The sequence below is a fragment of the Micropterus dolomieu genome, linkage group LG07 (genome assembly GCF_021292245.1).
Source record: "Micropterus dolomieu isolate WLL.071019.BEF.003 ecotype Adirondacks linkage group LG07, ASM2129224v1, whole genome shotgun sequence".
Taxonomy (NCBI): domain Eukaryota; kingdom Metazoa; phylum Chordata; class Actinopteri; order Centrarchiformes; family Centrarchidae; genus Micropterus; species Micropterus dolomieu.
In genome coordinates, this window is record NC_060156.1 from 5,055,238 (window position 1) to 5,072,652 (window position 17,415).

General features: G+C 38.6%; 1 protein-coding gene across 1 annotated transcript in view; it reads left to right on the plus strand.

The window, feature by feature from the left end:
• Positions 1 to 1,787: 1,787 nt before the first annotated feature.
• Positions 1,788 to 17,415, plus strand: part of LOC123974048 (polycystic kidney disease protein 1-like 2) — a 40,452-nt gene continuing 24,824 nt past the window's right edge. Inside the window, exons 1-7 of the mRNA XM_046054466.1 lie at positions 1,788 to 2,073; positions 3,436 to 3,594; positions 3,692 to 3,886; positions 6,917 to 7,027; positions 9,015 to 9,162; positions 9,549 to 9,778; positions 9,916 to 10,106. Coding sequence (XP_045910422.1) covers positions 1,788 to 2,073; positions 3,436 to 3,594; positions 3,692 to 3,886; positions 6,917 to 7,027; positions 9,015 to 9,162; positions 9,549 to 9,778; positions 9,916 to 10,106 — 1,320 coding nt within the window. The remainder of the gene's footprint in view (positions 2,074 to 3,435; positions 3,595 to 3,691; positions 3,887 to 6,916; positions 7,028 to 9,014; positions 9,163 to 9,548; positions 9,779 to 9,915; positions 10,107 to 17,415) is intronic.

Sequence of the window (17,415 nt, forward strand, 5' to 3'; positions counted from 1 at the left end):
TGGCCAAGTGTAATGTTACAGTGCGGAGACTGTACTTGCATGAAAAAAGCTGGTTATGAAATCTATATAAATTAATCTTACAAAACACTGTGTTGGGAGAGAGAGAGAGAGAGGGGATGACTATGTTTTGCTATTGTTCTATACTTAAAAGACAAGACAAAGTAGAAATACTGATCTTTTCTTTTGGTTCTTTCACGTGTTGCAATTTGATGTAAGCTCACACAGTCACTTTCTTTGTTTCCCACTGACTTTGGTACAGGTAATTGTGGGTTCAAATCCTGGGCAGGGTATCCAGGTGGACCCTTAGGCAAGGTCCACGACAAATGGGCTACTGGAACAAGACATTAATGGACTAGAGCAGAAAATATGGATTTGATGTAGGGCTGGGCAATAAAACAATAATGATAATTATCCCAATATAATTTTCCTCATTATCAATATATGTTATATATATATATATAATAAATATTTGGTTTAAGTAATTTGGAATCATGAACAAATTAGCACTTAATTTTTATATTAAAATATTTATTTTGTTGAGAAAAGGGGACTGAAAAAAGATTTACTAATCATATTTGTTAAAAAAAAAAATTCATAATAGTTATGAATGTTCTCTCTCAGATTTGTTCAGTGATCCACTGTTTGGCATCAAGTGTTTGTCCCATTCTGACCATAAAAGAAAGTTGAACCACATAATTAACCAGCTGGTTTCTTCAATTTTCAGTCAGGTGCAAAACCTTTAAACTCGAAAGAAATAATGATTTGACAATTATTGATATTGCATGATATGAAATGTCGTTTTATTTTTATCATGATAACATTTTTGGCCATATTGTCCAGCCCTAATCTGATTTAGTGCTACTATACAAGCAATCCCGGTGAGAGAGGTTATGCAGAGACTGTGGGATGCTTCGAAACCCATCATCAACACTGACAAAGAACAAATTCCTAGCTCAGTGTTATAACATCCGCAAACGGCAACTGCTATCACAACTAGAGGTTGATGAAGTACAACAAATATGCTAAAAATATGATAAAAGGGGGAGCCAGGATGACAGGTCAGCGGATGTTATCATCATCATCCCCAGTAACAACAAGCCCTTACAGCACAGAATCAATCAACATAAGGGCGACTGATAACTAAGCTGCAGCCCAACTACAACCACCAAGATTGCCAAGGCTAAATGACAAAGTACCCTCACAAGCATACTATCCCTACTAAAGCCATAACCGAGACCAAGCGGGTGGTGATGGCGCATGGATAAGACGCCTGCCTTTGGTGTGAGAGCTCCAGAGGTGTGTGACCTCTGACATACACAGCAATTGTAAGTTGCTTTGGATAAATGCATCAGCTAAATAAATAAATGTAATGTAATGTGTGTGTGTGTGTGTGTGCGTGTGTGTGTGTGTGTGTGTGTGTGTGTGTGTGTTTATAGACAACCATATCTCATCTGGTTGAAACCAATGTCCTAGATTTCCTTTGTTGCAGCCCTGTCTCTGTAAAAAGATAATGCATTCATTGCTTTTTGAGAGAGCCTGCCTGTTAGGTAAACAATGTTCCACTGAACAGAGGACAAGGTGTGTGAGAGAGGCTCATGTCAGACCCACTTAGAGTAAAAGCAGGACATCAGCAGGGTGTGTGTATGAGAACATTAGATCAACTTTATTTTTTTTCCACTGCACTAATAGCACAAAGAACGTGTAGAAAAGGGATGTGAGACCAACTTTTGATTTTTGAAGTGAAAACAGAAAGAATGTGCTGGACAATTGTACACCTGTTGATCCTGATGTCACTCGACGGTCTGTCCTGCGCTGAAGATAAGACGAAGCTTACTGTTTCCTGTCCAGAATATCAGAAGGCCCTTGGAGACTCCTGCTATGAGTTTGTGGGTCTCCAGCATACTTTTTTCAGTGCTCAGGCTTGGTGTGAGAAGCGTGGGGCACACCTTGCATTTGTCCCAGATGAAGAAACTCAACATTTCCTTCAAAGACACTTGGACAGCAAGAAGGACGTGTGGCTTGGACTAGCACCTTTTGCCGTTACAAGCCTGCAATATTCTCCAACTGTTGAAGGTAAGAAGGCCGAAATGTGGAACACAGACAGCTGCTGCGCTGCCATGCGGATTATTCTCACCTTAGACAGATGAGTTTAAATATACAACAACAACAAAAAGCTCATGATCAAGTCTCTGGCAGAGACGAACATGTAGTAAAATATCTTTGTCAATGTAATCATGTATTTAGTTGTAAAAATTAAAATTCTACCAAGGATAAGTTTTTACAGTACAGTGGTGCCACTATTACCTCCTTGCAGTTAAAATTAATTCTATATCTGGAAGGATAAGAAACCCAGGATCAAATATAGCACTTTAAAAAGAGACAGGGAATCAGGAGGTCTATAACTACAACCTTTTTTTGGTCTTTAACTTTAACTTTCTTACACATTTGATTCAATCCATCAAATGCTGCAACGCAGAACAACATTGAAGAGAATAGTTAAACACTGGTGATTAATAGAAAAAGTCTTTGATGCAATTGTGTGCAGTGTGTTCTCACTTTGGTATATGTCTGGGAAAAAAAGTTCCTACTGAGATATCAATTTCACTTTCCTCTGTTCATTAATTACCGCCTTTTAACTGATGTAAAGCCTTTTCTCTCCCTCACTGGAGTGGGAAATCACTTCACACACTGCAGATATTTTTGAGTGAAAAACGTACATTACAAAATTTAAAAATAGTTTGTACTTACCAGGTGTCTCTATTTACAACAAAGGTGTTCGCTTGGCAGATAAAATTACCCACTTCTCCAATGTTGGAACTGTAGAAGTAAAATAGGATTTAGAAATTATTATACCCAAATTAATAGGTACATCTATTCCTTGCTTTTATCTGTTTTATGATGTGGCTCATATCTATTTTTTTTTTATATTTTGTAAACAACAGAGATCTATAGCAGAGGAATAAACTACTATACTTTGGTAACTCAGGCAATCCTTCCATACATTATTGATGTTCTCATTATTTTATGAAATTTGTTGATAGTAAGAAAAAATATACCCCCGGTTTTACATGTGATTGTGAAGTCCATATGTGTTACTGTTTGTTACTGTAGCCTCACAGGCACTGATGCCCAAGAAAAATTTCCCTTAGAGGAAAAAAAGTTGATCTTGATCTTTATCCTTTAAACCAATAAATGCTATTTCATTTTAATGTTAGCCTTTTTTGAGTAAATGTTGAAGAGTGAAGAATAGGTAGAGTGGCCCTTTAGGGTCACTGAAAACTACAGAAAACTGTGAATTCAACCAAATATACAGAAGCAAATATACATGAAACAATAAATGTAATGTTTTCTTTACGCTATATTTAGGTCATTGTAGTTATAGGCACTTCAGCTCAACGTGATCATATGTTCAGCAGTGGTTTGTTCCATCCTCAGGTCCTCTCTCTTGGCTGGATGGTTCACAAATCACATATTCAAACTGGGTGAGCAGCCCACAGCCAGGAGCAGCATGTGGACTCATACTGGGAAACTCTAGCTTCCAATGGAAAGCCACAAGAGACTGCAACAAAGAACTGCATTTTATCTGCCAGTTTGGTATGTATTCTGACTCTAACCTTGAAAAAACAAAATCATACAGAATCATCCTGAATAAATGAATAACAACTTTGTGCTGCTTTTGTATGCTTTCCAGAGTCTGGGAGATCCACTGTGTGTGCAGGCCATGACACCGCTCTGCAGTGTGGTTCTGGTCAAGTCTTAATGATAGATGACAGCTTCTACGGTCGTAAGAACATTTATTACTGTCGATCCACACACTCCCAGTCCACATCAGCAAAACCCACACAACATCAGTGCGGCTGGGTGGATGTTGCAGAATCATTAACAGGTAAAGCAAGGTCAAATAGTTTTTTTTTCTTTTGCAATAAAAACATTAATTATTTCAATATAATTCAGTTGTTGGTAATCCAGAGGCGATAACCACTCTCAGCTTTATAATAGTTCCTTGCATTAAATCTGCTGAACTCAATAAGAAACAAATCAGAATATGAAAACAAATATATGCATGGATGAAAGCCATGATGAAATTCAATCCACTTTTTGAAGGAAGTGATTGCCAGATTTTACAAAGCACATATTGTCTCACTACAGACTATTATCTGCAAAGAATGATAGCCTGGCAGGACACTAATGGAAGTAAAAACAAACAATATTAGTTTAATAATAGCTTAATAGCATTAAAGATACATCAGTGGCATCCATCCCTTTTAGAGTAAATATTAGCTCATGCATTTAACTAATGGCATAAGCAGACCATGCAAACATCCTTATCTCATTCTGGTTTGAGCATGCATTGGGTAAAAGGGAGGGTACTGTCGTGCAAATTGTGTATTGCTGGTGAGGGATTAAGCAAGTAATTGAGTAACAACAAACCATTGTCTTTGAAGAATTTATTAATAAAAGAGAATAAACAGAGAAGTACTGAATCACTTATACAGCTGGTCCAGAGACCTGCTGCCTGGGGCAGCTTTGGGCATCTGGCCCCGAGCAAAGGGATGCATAATCATTTACACAGTCTAGGTTTCTATGTTTTGAAGAACAGAGATCCTCTCCTCGAATGTTCATTCAAGGAGAGGAGAGGAACAACAAGAGAGGGAAAACATTAAACAATCTCCCAGCTCTGACCTAAACCCTAGTAAATGTGGATGGACTAACATAGGGAGCATAGAAGAAGGAAAGGTTAAGAATAAAAACACAATACATATATATCTATAAGACATGACAATAATAGTAATAATAATAATAATAATAATGATAATAATAATAGTAAAAGAACATGCATAAAAGATTAAATGTAAGAGGACACAATTTTTTGCCATAACAATCCTCCCTCTGGCCATATCAAGCCATCCTGGTATGAGGAAGCAGACAGTACAGGAGGAGAGGGCGAAGCAAAGGGCAAGAGTGGACATTGGAAAAGAGAAGTTGCACAAATTTTAAAACAGACTGACAAGAAAAAAAAGAAAACAAATGGACTGAGCTGGAGGAGGCGGGACGGACGCTAGTGACAGGATCCAACCAAACACAATTTTCTGCCATAACAGTTACGCCCTGGCCTTGTCAGAAGGCAATCAACAATAATCAAACATTTGAACAATTTATCATTTTAAATTCACCTGACCTTCATGTCATTGAACAGCCAGTAAACCCACACAGATGTCACAGGATTAGAATGATGATTGAATGTTTTGCACTAAAACAGCACCCATTTGTGTGAAAGGGGCTATTACTTGTGCTAATCATTTATGCTAATCATCAATGCTAACTGCTAAAATTCCAGCACATGCTTACATCCCAGCTTTGCATATAAACCAAAACAAATGCTTGAGGTATTTTACTACTATGCTACTACAATACTGTTACAACCACAACAGTCGCTTTACAGTACTCTTACATGTGCAAAACACATTTATGACTGAATAGTCAGCAACACTGTTCAATTTGGTGCTAGGTTAACTCAATATACATCAGCTCTGCTATTGCCCTTGACTTAAGGCGACCAGATTTGTGAAATGAAAACTGGGGACATTTTTTGTTTGTTGGTCAGTATGTCATTAAAAATATAATGTTATTATATGAAATAAAAAAGGGGACTCTTTCGGTTTTATAATCTGTCAAATATAACTTCTGAATGAAATCAAGTCCTTTTGAGGCAGAAAGGCATTATGTCTGTTTGATCCAGATAAAAGCAGCTGTAGACGTCAAGAAACTGGGCGATACAGCTTTAACATGCTGCACGCGCTCCCGCGGACAGCAATCACTTTTCGGCGGACGATCACTTTTCGGCATGACACCTGTGTGCTCTGCTGTCCAGTCTTTCTGGCCATGTAAAATCTGATTTCAGGTCTGTTAACACCTTATACAGTCTATAATTAATACACAGTTAAAAACGGGGACATTTCTACGGACAGCTCCAGACGAGGACAGGCCAACAAAACCGGGGACTGTCCCCGGAAACGGGGACGTCTGGTCACCCTACCATGACTGTATACTGTCTGTAAGCCCAGCATAAATCTAGCTTGCCGTGGGATTGATGCGCCATGACTTTGCTAAACTTAGAACACCCTCTGCTGACCTTTTTCATACTAGCAGACACACATAAATTGGCACAAAGAATACATTAAACTTAAAAATATTTTTTAATGTTGAAAGGGGAAGGGTTTCTCGTATGCATTTAGAGTTCAAAACCAGTCTTTACACTATACCGTCATGTTCATCACATATGCACTGTGCAATTGGTTTATGTTCCCCTTATGGGTCACAGGGATAACATTATTGAGAAATCCACCAGCTGGTCTGCTGTGTTCAAAGCCAGGTCCATCCCGCTGAGTCACCATGCTGCCGTCAGTTGATGTTTTATTCAGAAAGTTCACATCAGGTGATGCTGATGGCATACACATGATACCTAGGCTATAGCACAAATTCCTTACACCATTTAGAGAAAAAGCATTTAGAAACACGGAGCCAGGTTTTAGAACGTGGTGGCTGCAGCTCAGGTGGTCAAGCAGGTCGTCCAGTAGTTACTGGGTATGCAGTTCCCTTTGGATCCTCCTGTCTGCATATCTAGCATCCTCGAGCAAGAAACTGAACATGAGCTGTCCAGGGACTGTGTGAGCGTGTATGTGGGTGAATGTGAAGTGCTTTGTTCTGTGCTCATATTAGAAGTATCACAGAAGTGCAGTCTATTTATGATGATGATGAATGTTTTCTAGGGTCGTTAGTTGAGTAAAATGTTTTTCTCACTGGGACACTAGAACGGCTAAGTATGAAGTAGTAATGGGTAGAACTTCCCATAATACTGTCATTAGCATTGCTGTGCGTTATCAGTAGCTGATATTTTTCTCCATGTGTTTCCCAGCCCACTGTCACGGCCGTCAGGTCTGCCAGATTTCTGAAGTTATGGACTCCTTTGGTGAACCCTGTCCCCAGCTGGGGAGCTACCTGTCTTTGGACTACCACTGCAAAGATGGTAGGTCACAGTAGTTAAATTTTAAACCTTTCAAATTGGAATCACACTTTACTTGCAGTAGAAGACACGCAGATCTGATTCCCATCCTACCTTTTACAATATCTTCCATGTGCAAACTGCCATGTTCAAAAGCTGAAACCAATAAATGAACAAATAAAGAGGTACTCTATGATATCTACAGACAGTAGATGCTGGCTCCAAAAAACACAGAGATTATTTACTTTATCATTACTGTTATTAACGTATTTATTTTTGTTTAAATGTCTGTTTATTTTCATGTTTTTTGTGCCTCTTGAAAATAAGCTATATATAATATGCTGCATCTCAAGGGGTTCATCTTCAAAATAAAATCTGAAATGAATGAAACACAGAGGGCCCTATTTTAACGATCTTAATATCTTTAACGATCTTATTTAATGACAAAAAAAATGGTCAGTGCAACAGGCGCATGATTCAAAAGGCTTAATCATGAGTGTGTTTTGGGTGTAACATGCAGTAAACCAGTCCGAGTGTCATCTCCCATACCCTTTATTGGCACAACGCTATTATAGTGGAAGATGAATGGCGCAATACAAAAAACATCAATAGAGTGATGCGGGGGAGGGGGGGGTATGGATAGAAGTGTGGACATGTAGCCTAATGTTATTCTGAAGCTCTGCGGTTTACAAGTGAGTTGTCTGAACTCTACTGTAGACTGGAGTCTATTAAACTAGGATAAACCGGTTGTGGGTCACAGCTCTCCCTCTTCCAGTGGTTTCTTTATTGTGTGTTTTAATGCTGTATGACTGTTTTCTTTAACAATTTACATTCATGATTAGGCTGCTGTCAGTGCATCTTGACCAATCCTGCCGTGGTGGGAGATTTAAAGAATTAATAAAGTTATGTTGCTGTGCCTCACGCATAAATGTGCACAGTGTCTCTCTTAATAGGGAGCATCTTATTATCAGAATAATGCACTCTTTAAATAGCAGGAAAATATTGAGCCACTGACTAAACACCACTACCAATGACACTTGGGCGGCACTTTGCACCGTTCTGCACCAGGTGTAAAATAGACCAGTCAGTTATGTCAGTTATTTTTTTACCACAAGACATTATGGTCTTAATAGCTAATAATTTCCAGTATGTATCTTGACTCAAAAGATATTAAGGCTTAATCAGAATATGTTTCGGATCTTGGTTTATTAGATTGACAGGAGTCAATCACTGATAGCCATGAGGGGCAGCTACCTTGTTTTCTCTTAGCTTTACTCAGGCTGCCGCCCATGGGCCTTTTACACAGAAGACATTTTGACATGTCACAGCTGGAAAAGCACAGGTGTAAATAATACATTTAATGCTTCAGATTCAGGGTCCTAATATTATGCATTCTTGACACTGAATAGAACGGAGCCATTGTTAATGTTATTAGTAACACCTGTGCTTTTCCCACTATGACAAGTCCAAATGTCTGCTGTGAAAATGGCCTATTTTTGCTTTTTTTTTTTTTTTTTTCTGGACGCAGCAACTGTCAAGTTAGTTTAAAGCTGTAAACCAAAACCTTTAAAATGTCCTTTCAGAAATCCATGTGTGTTATGGTTCACAGACTCAGGTTCAGGCTGTGACCTCAATGTGTGTATCAAACCCATTAAACCCTAAAAGGCAAAATCCATCAACCGCGCTTTTTCAAAAATTCAAATCTGACAAAGGGGATGGTGGTTAAAATGTATTTATTCAATCTGTCAATTTCATCATATTTCATGATTTCAATATCAGCAGAGCAGTTACTTGTAGAGAGCAAATGACAAACGCAAGAAGGAACTCTTCAAGCAGCAAAAGATACTGAGACAGAACAAAACAGATGCATCACATTGATGGTCTCTTATTGGTGCCGTATTAAATATCCCTGTAGTATTTGTGCCTGTCTGCCAAGATGATGAGGATCTGTGTTTGTCTGTTTTTATGGAAGCCTTGTTGGTTACAGGCACTGGTCATTTTCTCCCGCCAGGGCTCACATTGTCAGCGATTGCTGTGGCTGCTGTTTTTGATGACGTCACCATCACTGTAAAGTGGCTCTTAGATTTGCCCCGGGGAAATCTTAGCTGCAAGCTGAGTACAGGAGATGGCCATGTTATTTATCTGCACAGTCCAGAGGGGTGAGTAGCAACTGTTACAGAGTGACTGAGACTGACTATGTGGGTATAAAATAAGAATCGAAAAATGTATCCTGCACACACAGATTCTCCTCATGAAGGTCCGCTTACACTCACGAGGAGCAAAGCCTGCGAAAACAGTTGTATAATGTTTTTTGTGGATCTGGACTGAACTTTGTCAAGTTTGAGAAAATAATTGTGACGATGCAATGATTTGATTGAACAGACAACATGTTACAATGTTTAGAGGTAGATGCTGAAAGACATTTAACAGTGAAGCAAGGCCTCACAAAAGACATTACTAAGAGGATTTATGGGAAATGTACTATCCAGCATTTTGGAGGAAATTACTGTGGTCACTAACTGTTTCTATTTGTGCTTTTTCTCAGGTTGGAGAGCATTGTGGTGTACAAATATATATATCCAAGTACATTTGTTGTGGCAGTTGAATGCACCAGCAGTGAGATGCACATTGTCGCTCAGAAAATAATTACCATTCAGGAGCCCATCACACAGTTTGGCATCATCAGATGCTGTGCTGGGAAACTGTGTTTTCATGCAACCAACTGCAAAGCCCTTTACGGAGAGCCATTTCAAACTCAAATGGAAGTAAAAGCAGGTAAGTGCCACGATGTCCATAATATACCCTAATTCATACTGTGCAATTTGATATTGCTGCTTAAAAGCATGAGGTTCTATTCATTCAGTTATTTTTTTTGTGTATTGGTTGACTTTTTTTCTCTTTTCTTTCTGCAGGTACAAATGTGACCTACAGAATCCAGAGTGATGAAATATTGTTGTCCGGTTTATCTGTTGTGAGGGGAAATGTTCCCCAGAACATCACAGTGACTCCAGAAATGGTGAAACAGCTTGGGCCCGGCTGCCACAAGCTGACCCTTTATGCATCTAACATGGTCACATTCCCTGATGTGTCTGCAGACCTGCAGGTAAATCAACATTAATCATGTGAAAATGATAATGAATCATCCCTTCGTGTTTTTGTTATGATTGTTATAGTAGGTGTATGAAATAGAAGATTTAACATTTTGATCATTTGATTAAGCAGCTGATTGAAGAGTTTAATCAAAAATTAAATGTAACCTTTGGTATTAGCATCCCATCACCTAATTAGTGGCGTATCTGTAAACACCAGAATACAGTGGATGCATACGGTCTGAAATTGTATAATCTGAAGTTAAATCAAAGATGGATTTGATGGTGAGCAATTCTGGTGAAATCAAATTCCATGAGAGTGAACAACAACATATCAAGTACTGTAACAAACGTTAGCTGAGTTGTGGGTCAGCTAACTGTTGCTACAGTTGCTACTGCTCCGCTAACATGCAGAGATGAGAAACAAAAACATGTTTCTGTGCATTTATGTTATTTGATCATAGAATAGAAATAGTTTTACAACCAAAACAGGATCTTCTTGGCACACTACCAGCTCCTGCCGATCATAGAATAGTGTGGGGCCATTGGCAATAATGTTTATTGCGTCACTCGTGCACTTGGTCATGTGCGTCTGCATCCTTAAGCACATGCCTAGAACCAAGAAAACAGGGATCCACTCGTAAAAATGTTGCTCTATAGCACTACTAGTGGTCAAAAACTCCACAGCGTCCCTTTAACAAATTAATTATTAAGAAGCACCAATAGCACAATAAAAATGTATTCATATTTTACCATTTACTAAAAACAGGTTATTATGCATAGGTACAAATATATTTGGGGTTGCCAGGTTGTGAGCCTTTATCCTTTGCTACACTCCAGTGAAAAACCGTGCTTCCACTAAAAGTACCTGGGACTTTTAATCCCAGGATCTACTTTTCAATTAACTAATAGGTTCCTTCAGCCCATTGTTGTGTGTGTTTACTCCGTGGTCTGAAGACCTGCGAAGATTAGGCAAATTAACAAGCTGATGTATGTTATTACTATGAAGTAAACCATACAATGTGACGGACAGGCATCATTATTTAGTAACGTCACTGTCCATGAGCAAAAGGTATTATAAAAACCAGATTTACTTGACCACTAAAAATAGCTAATTTGTGTGTAAGCATAATAAACACACGCACGAGTCAAATTCATAACATATTCAATAACAAACTGCATAAAGCCTTCAAGTTCTTAAAAGACCTTCAGCACATAAAAACATTTTGACAGGTGTTGATATTGAATGGGGCACCTCAAACGCCGACTGACATTAAAGCATTTGAAGCCGACAAAAGGTTGGCTTGCTGACACCCACCGTCCGCTGAAGAGACACAATTGTCATGGAGAGGAGACAACCTCGGTGGTAATTCAGCTCCTGGGATAAACACCTGAAGGATCAACACTGAAGGACAAAACACCTAAACAGGAAACAAACTGAGCACCTAAACTGAGCTAACGTTAGCAGCAGCAGTTTGGCTTGCAGCACTCACTTCCTGTTTCTGCCTGAGAGTCGGAGGAACATGATTTTTAACGTGGTTTATTACATGTTATAATCAGCCTGTCCATTTGTTTTGGAGAGGAGGAGACCTATTTCGCCTCCTTGTAGAAACCCCCTGAACAATAAAAGCCTAAAACAATAACTCTGGACCCTGTATTAGCTTAACTCCATTAGCTGTTAGCTGTAAACACACCGCAGGCCTAGCTGCACACTGGCTGCTATTTCTGAGCTATAATTATAATACCAACGTACGATCTCAGGCCGACATCAGCAAGACTTGTATGTTCTATCTGGGTATTGATTGTGATTCATTGGTTTGAAAATGTCATTGGGCCAACAGTGGAAAAGAGATGAGCAGTAGTAGCAAAGTATATTTGAAACACCTGAAATGCTCAACTTAAAGCAAGTAGCAAATGTTCAGCACTGCAAGCCCCACCCTCCAAAATTCTGGTACTTAGGAAAGTACTACCCCACAAGCAAGGACTTTTTGGGGGGGTTAAATAGCATGAGCAGCACATTAGTGAACAGTAGCTTCAGTGCTCCATGATGCATTCAAGCACTGTATTGAATTAAGGATCACCCACATTTTGGCAGCAGTCAGAACCCAATACACAATCACGAAAATAGACTTGAAGTGTAAAAATACGCTTTGGGACATGTTTAAGAGCGTATAGTGCCAGTAAAATACAAACTATTAAACCGTCTGTGTGGACACGCTATTATACTTACCAAATCAGTATCTGTTGTGTTGTGTTTCTGTGATATGAAAGAGAAATTGGTTTTTCCGTTTTGTAATTCTTCATATATTGCAGATGTGTGTGTTGGAGAAAGTAGCCGGGCTTCAGGCCTCTGTGTTGACAGAGAGGGATGATTGTCTAGACTCTGCAGATATTACAGTTGGTGTTTCCCTTGAACGGGGAGCGCCTGTGCTACTCCTCTTTTCTCTGGCTGGAGACAACAGCTCATTCTCTGAGACCAGAGAAATGAATTCAAAGAAGGAAATTTTTCATATTGGCCACCCGATTCAAGGTATGGGAGGCATGAAAAATGGGGGCCACTTATGAGGCAAAATACCTCTGTAATGTAATTATTTGTAAAGCACTTTATCAACAACCATCTACAAAAATCTACATTTCTCATGTTTCAGCTGTGTATGTCCAGATTTTATTTACCAGGCTTGAATATTCATTATTTTCATAACTGAATATTTTGCTACAGAATGTGTACAAGTGAAACTCAGAGCATGGAACGACTTCTCTTCTTTGGAAGTGGATGTGGATATGTTTTCTTCCTGTGGCAAGGATACACTTGTTCAACTAAATGGTCATAATGACCATTTGTTAAGATTTAACAAGAGACAGGTAAAATGTTTTCCTTTTACATTCAACAGTATAGTCATATTTTATATTTAGGGGAACAATACTTACCCCCTCCAGCTCTTTTACTTTTGTTCACAATTTTTAATGGTTTGTCTTTTCCCCCTCATCCTGCATTATTCAAGATTCCTTTTGTTCACTTTCATTTTCAGAGAAAGAAACATATTAGAGTGATCAGATCTGCAGTTAAAATAATTGCAACACCTTCAGCTTCAGTATCTTCCAAAGCTATAAGCATCACACTTTCAATAGATGACCCATCCAAACTACCTAACGGGAACATGCAATACCAGTGGTCTTGCAGTAAGAATCATGCTTTTTCTACTCTTTTTCAAATAAACATGAACACTTTTGTAAGCTTACAATTGCAAGTTTAATACTTATGTATAACAAGTTTTACCAGGTAACATATTTTGATCTATTGTTTATCTTTTGATTGTGTGAACAGCATACTAGGCTGTAACATTACATGTAAAGGAGTTTGCTAAGCTTAGTTAGTGTTGGTATGCTATCTTGAGTAACTTTAGCCAAACTCATCAAGGTCAACAACTTTTTTTAACGTAACTTGTAATCCCACAGATTAATATTAATAAAGTTGCTTTATGTTGCCTATACATTATCTGCTCCCCTGGTCATGAAAGTAATACTCTTACTACTAGGTAGTAAGGTATTTAGACAGATATGCTAAAGATTGTGGCCTACGTTCAAGCAGATAAACACATGTCTTTTGTGTTTTGGAAAGGTAATTAAAAAAACATACACAATCATCATTGGAAGAGTCTAGCAAATCTCCTGTGATTCCTTTGCTTAAAGTCCAAGATCTGCTGTTTTCAGATCATTAGTAAAAAATTAGATCTGTCAGTTACTGAGTAATTCCTCCAAAATATGCCAAAAAAAGCTGATATTTTTCATAGCCTGAAGAGACAAACTCATCCAGGCCAAAGACTGACAGAAATGAAGATCCCTTTTTTACAATATGGTTAAAGAAGCTGTGGTTGTTGACTATGTATCTGAACACGTTAACATGAGGGGTATGCCAGACCTTTCAAGTTTACCAAATAAGGAGTGATGTCTGTCTATCCCTCTCCAATGATCCAGTGCGGTACATATTTAGATACACAGTCCAAATCCGATACAAGATACATAGGGCTGCACGATTTGGAGAAAAAGTCATATTGCGATCATTGTAGACAATATTGCGATATGTGTATTATAATGGAACAAATGGTACAATGAGTCTACTTGCTTAATTACGGAAAATGCACAAAATGCTGACATTTTGAAATGTGTATTTCTCAACTTGAACAAAGTTAAACAATAAACAATATTTACAACACTAACTAGTAAAGCAGATGAAAAACAGATCAAGGGGAGCATATTGCTCTATGGAGGAGGCGGCTCAATGTACGTCTGTCTACTGCAGAGTCTCTATCCACAACTTGGAGGAGGAACTGTACATGAGTGTATTAAATAAAGAGCATAATGTTTAGTTAATAGCATACTGCTAGTATAACAATAATATATTTAATAGCCTGCTACATTCATGAATTTCATATAATATTATACTTTTTACCACTAGTTGAATATTATATTCAGTTACAGGATTAACTGTTATAGTTATAGTTATAGTTTAATTTCTATAGGTCGTTTTTATTCATTATATCCTTGTGCAGGAATAAGGCTCTACATTGGTCTCTAATTTGTTAATGCTATGTACTAACTTGTCAATAATTATATTGTTCAACAAGTTTGCTGTAGCGCGTCAAACTTTTTTTAATGTCCCGCCCCACCCAGGCAGTGATTGGTCGGTGGACGAAAAGTGAAACTGACAAGCTCTTTGAAAAGTTGAACATGTTGAACAACAAAAGGCACAGATACAGCTAACGTTAATTGCCAAACCCAAAGCTTGGTTATCTTCTCCCAGTTTTCTCCTGTCTTACCACTTCAGCTGCTGCCGAAGTCTCTCTGCCTCTCTCACAGAGCGATCGGAGTATTGGTGGCGGTCCCACCATGTTTATCTTGTTGTCAATGTTGTCTTAAAGTTACTCGAACACTGCTCATAAATCATTTTTCTCATTGCTCGTAAGCTTATTTGTTTTTACGGGCACGTGTGAGAGCCCCGTGTGGGCGGAGATAATGAGCAGACTGCAGCGCACTCAGAGAAGAGAGCGTCACACACACTTTTTCTGTTTTATTAAATCGCACCCATTTTGCTCATATGTAATTGCACGACACCATCGCAATTGTGATTACATTAATCGTGCAGCCCTAAAGATACATAACACCCATGATGTGTATACATAACTATAAACTGAACATGAACTGAACATAAACAACATTAAATGTTTTGCATCAGCATTTCAGTTGTTACTGCAGTAGAATAATGACTTTCCATGTTGATTCACAGGAAATCCATGTGTTTGTGAAGGGGGTTCCTCAGGACTGACTCACACCATTACACCAAACTGCCTACCAAATCCGTTTCAGTTTAATAATTACCATTTTAATGTGATTAACAATGGTAATAATGTGGGTGGTGGCGAATCCATATGCATCACCTTTACCCCATCTCAGAACATGCCAAATTGGTTAAGGTACTTAATGTTTTTGAACTGATCCGCTCTGATCACTAAGCGCACTGAACCTGAAAATATTTCCTGTTTAACTGTGTTTTTCGTACAGTGGAAATCTGCCACTTAACATTTATGACACTATTGAAGTTATTAAAAGAAATGAAACTGCTTCACAGAGGAAGCAGAACGAAAATTGTTTTTTAAAGACATTTTGACCTATCATAAATTTCCAAACAAATTAAATTGTTCATCAGTCATGGAGAAAAGTGTAAATAGGTTGTGTTTTTACATTTTACCCTCATATGGTTTTATTGGACAGCATTTTTGAAATGTAAATGTTCCAGTTGAGTGTTAACCAAATTATCTTTGTTGTACCATAGTTTTAATTGTACTGAAGGCTGTTACCCAGTAACAGAAAACAAGGATGCAAAAATTGAAATGAAATGTAAAACCCAGTGTCCACATGTTGTGTGGAACATTGAGGACCCAGGAAACAGCAACGGTTGGCCAGTAAGTCTGATAAATTAATCTCCAACATTGTTAAATGTTGTAAAAAAATAAAATAAAATTCCATTGACTTAATGACTTTACATGTTAATTTATTTACAGGCTGAGACAAAGGACTGCTACAATAAAGCAAATCAAAGACCACTTATAAATATACAGAATGGTGGGAATGAATACACTGTGAAGTATTCCTTTCTAGCACAGGCAAAGTCTAAAAATCGGGATGTCACTGTAGTGATGACTTCTGGTATGTGCACATTTCTAAAATTATGTTAAAGCTGCTCTGTGAATTATCTTGCCAGTGTCTATTAATCAATTTAAGGTTCCAGACCAATTATTAATTTGTCCAATGTTGCAAAAATTTATAAGTAGTAAGTAAGCGCTAATAATGAGAGCAGTTTTGTCTGGTACATCCTTGGTTAACTGAAGGCTAAAGTTTGATATATGCTAGGGAATTAACTACACACGGTTTATTTAAAGGATTGATTTTAATGTTGTAGGTCTTTCACTGTTTATTATTTAGTCAAGTTTAACAAATCAGTTTTTCCCAAAATGTCACCTTTATTGTTTTGGAAATAATACACATTACACATTGTTCTTTTTCTTTTATACAAAAGCAGATGTCGTAGCTCTTTGCAATAAATTCACCATAGAGACATCATCATCATCATCATCATCACCTACAACGAAACCAGCTTCTACCACGACATTGCATGGCACTATTAGTGCCACCACTATCTCCTCTACCGCTGCTGGTTCTGCCACGACATCGCATGGCACAATTAGTGCCACCACTACCGCTGCTGGTTCTGCCACGACATCGCATGGCACTATTAGTGCCACCACTATCTCCTCTACCGCTGCTGGTTCTGCCACGACATTGCATAGCACTATTAGTGCCACCACTACCGCTGCTGGTTCTGCTACGACATTGCATGGCACTATTAGTGCCACCACTACCGCTGCTGGTTCTGCCACGACATCGCATGGCACTATTAGTGCCACCACTACCGCTGCTGGTTCTGCCACGACATCACATGGCACTATTAGTGCCACCACTACCGCTGCTGGTTCTGCCACGACATCACATGGCACTATTAGTGCCACCACTATTGCTACTGTTACTACCTCCCCTGCTCTCAGTGCTAGCACTGGTGTTACATCATCAGCAACCACCACCAAGAATGGTGATTTTTCCACAATGGCCTCCAGCTCTTCAGTAGATGATCTTACGGCTTCAGTGGAGAATGCTGTGTCTCAGCTAAAGAAACAAGGTCTACTGTCAGGAGCAAATCTGGGACAAATCATCTATTCTGTGTCCACTACACTAAACGGTCAATCTGATAAGTCAACAAAAGCAGATAGG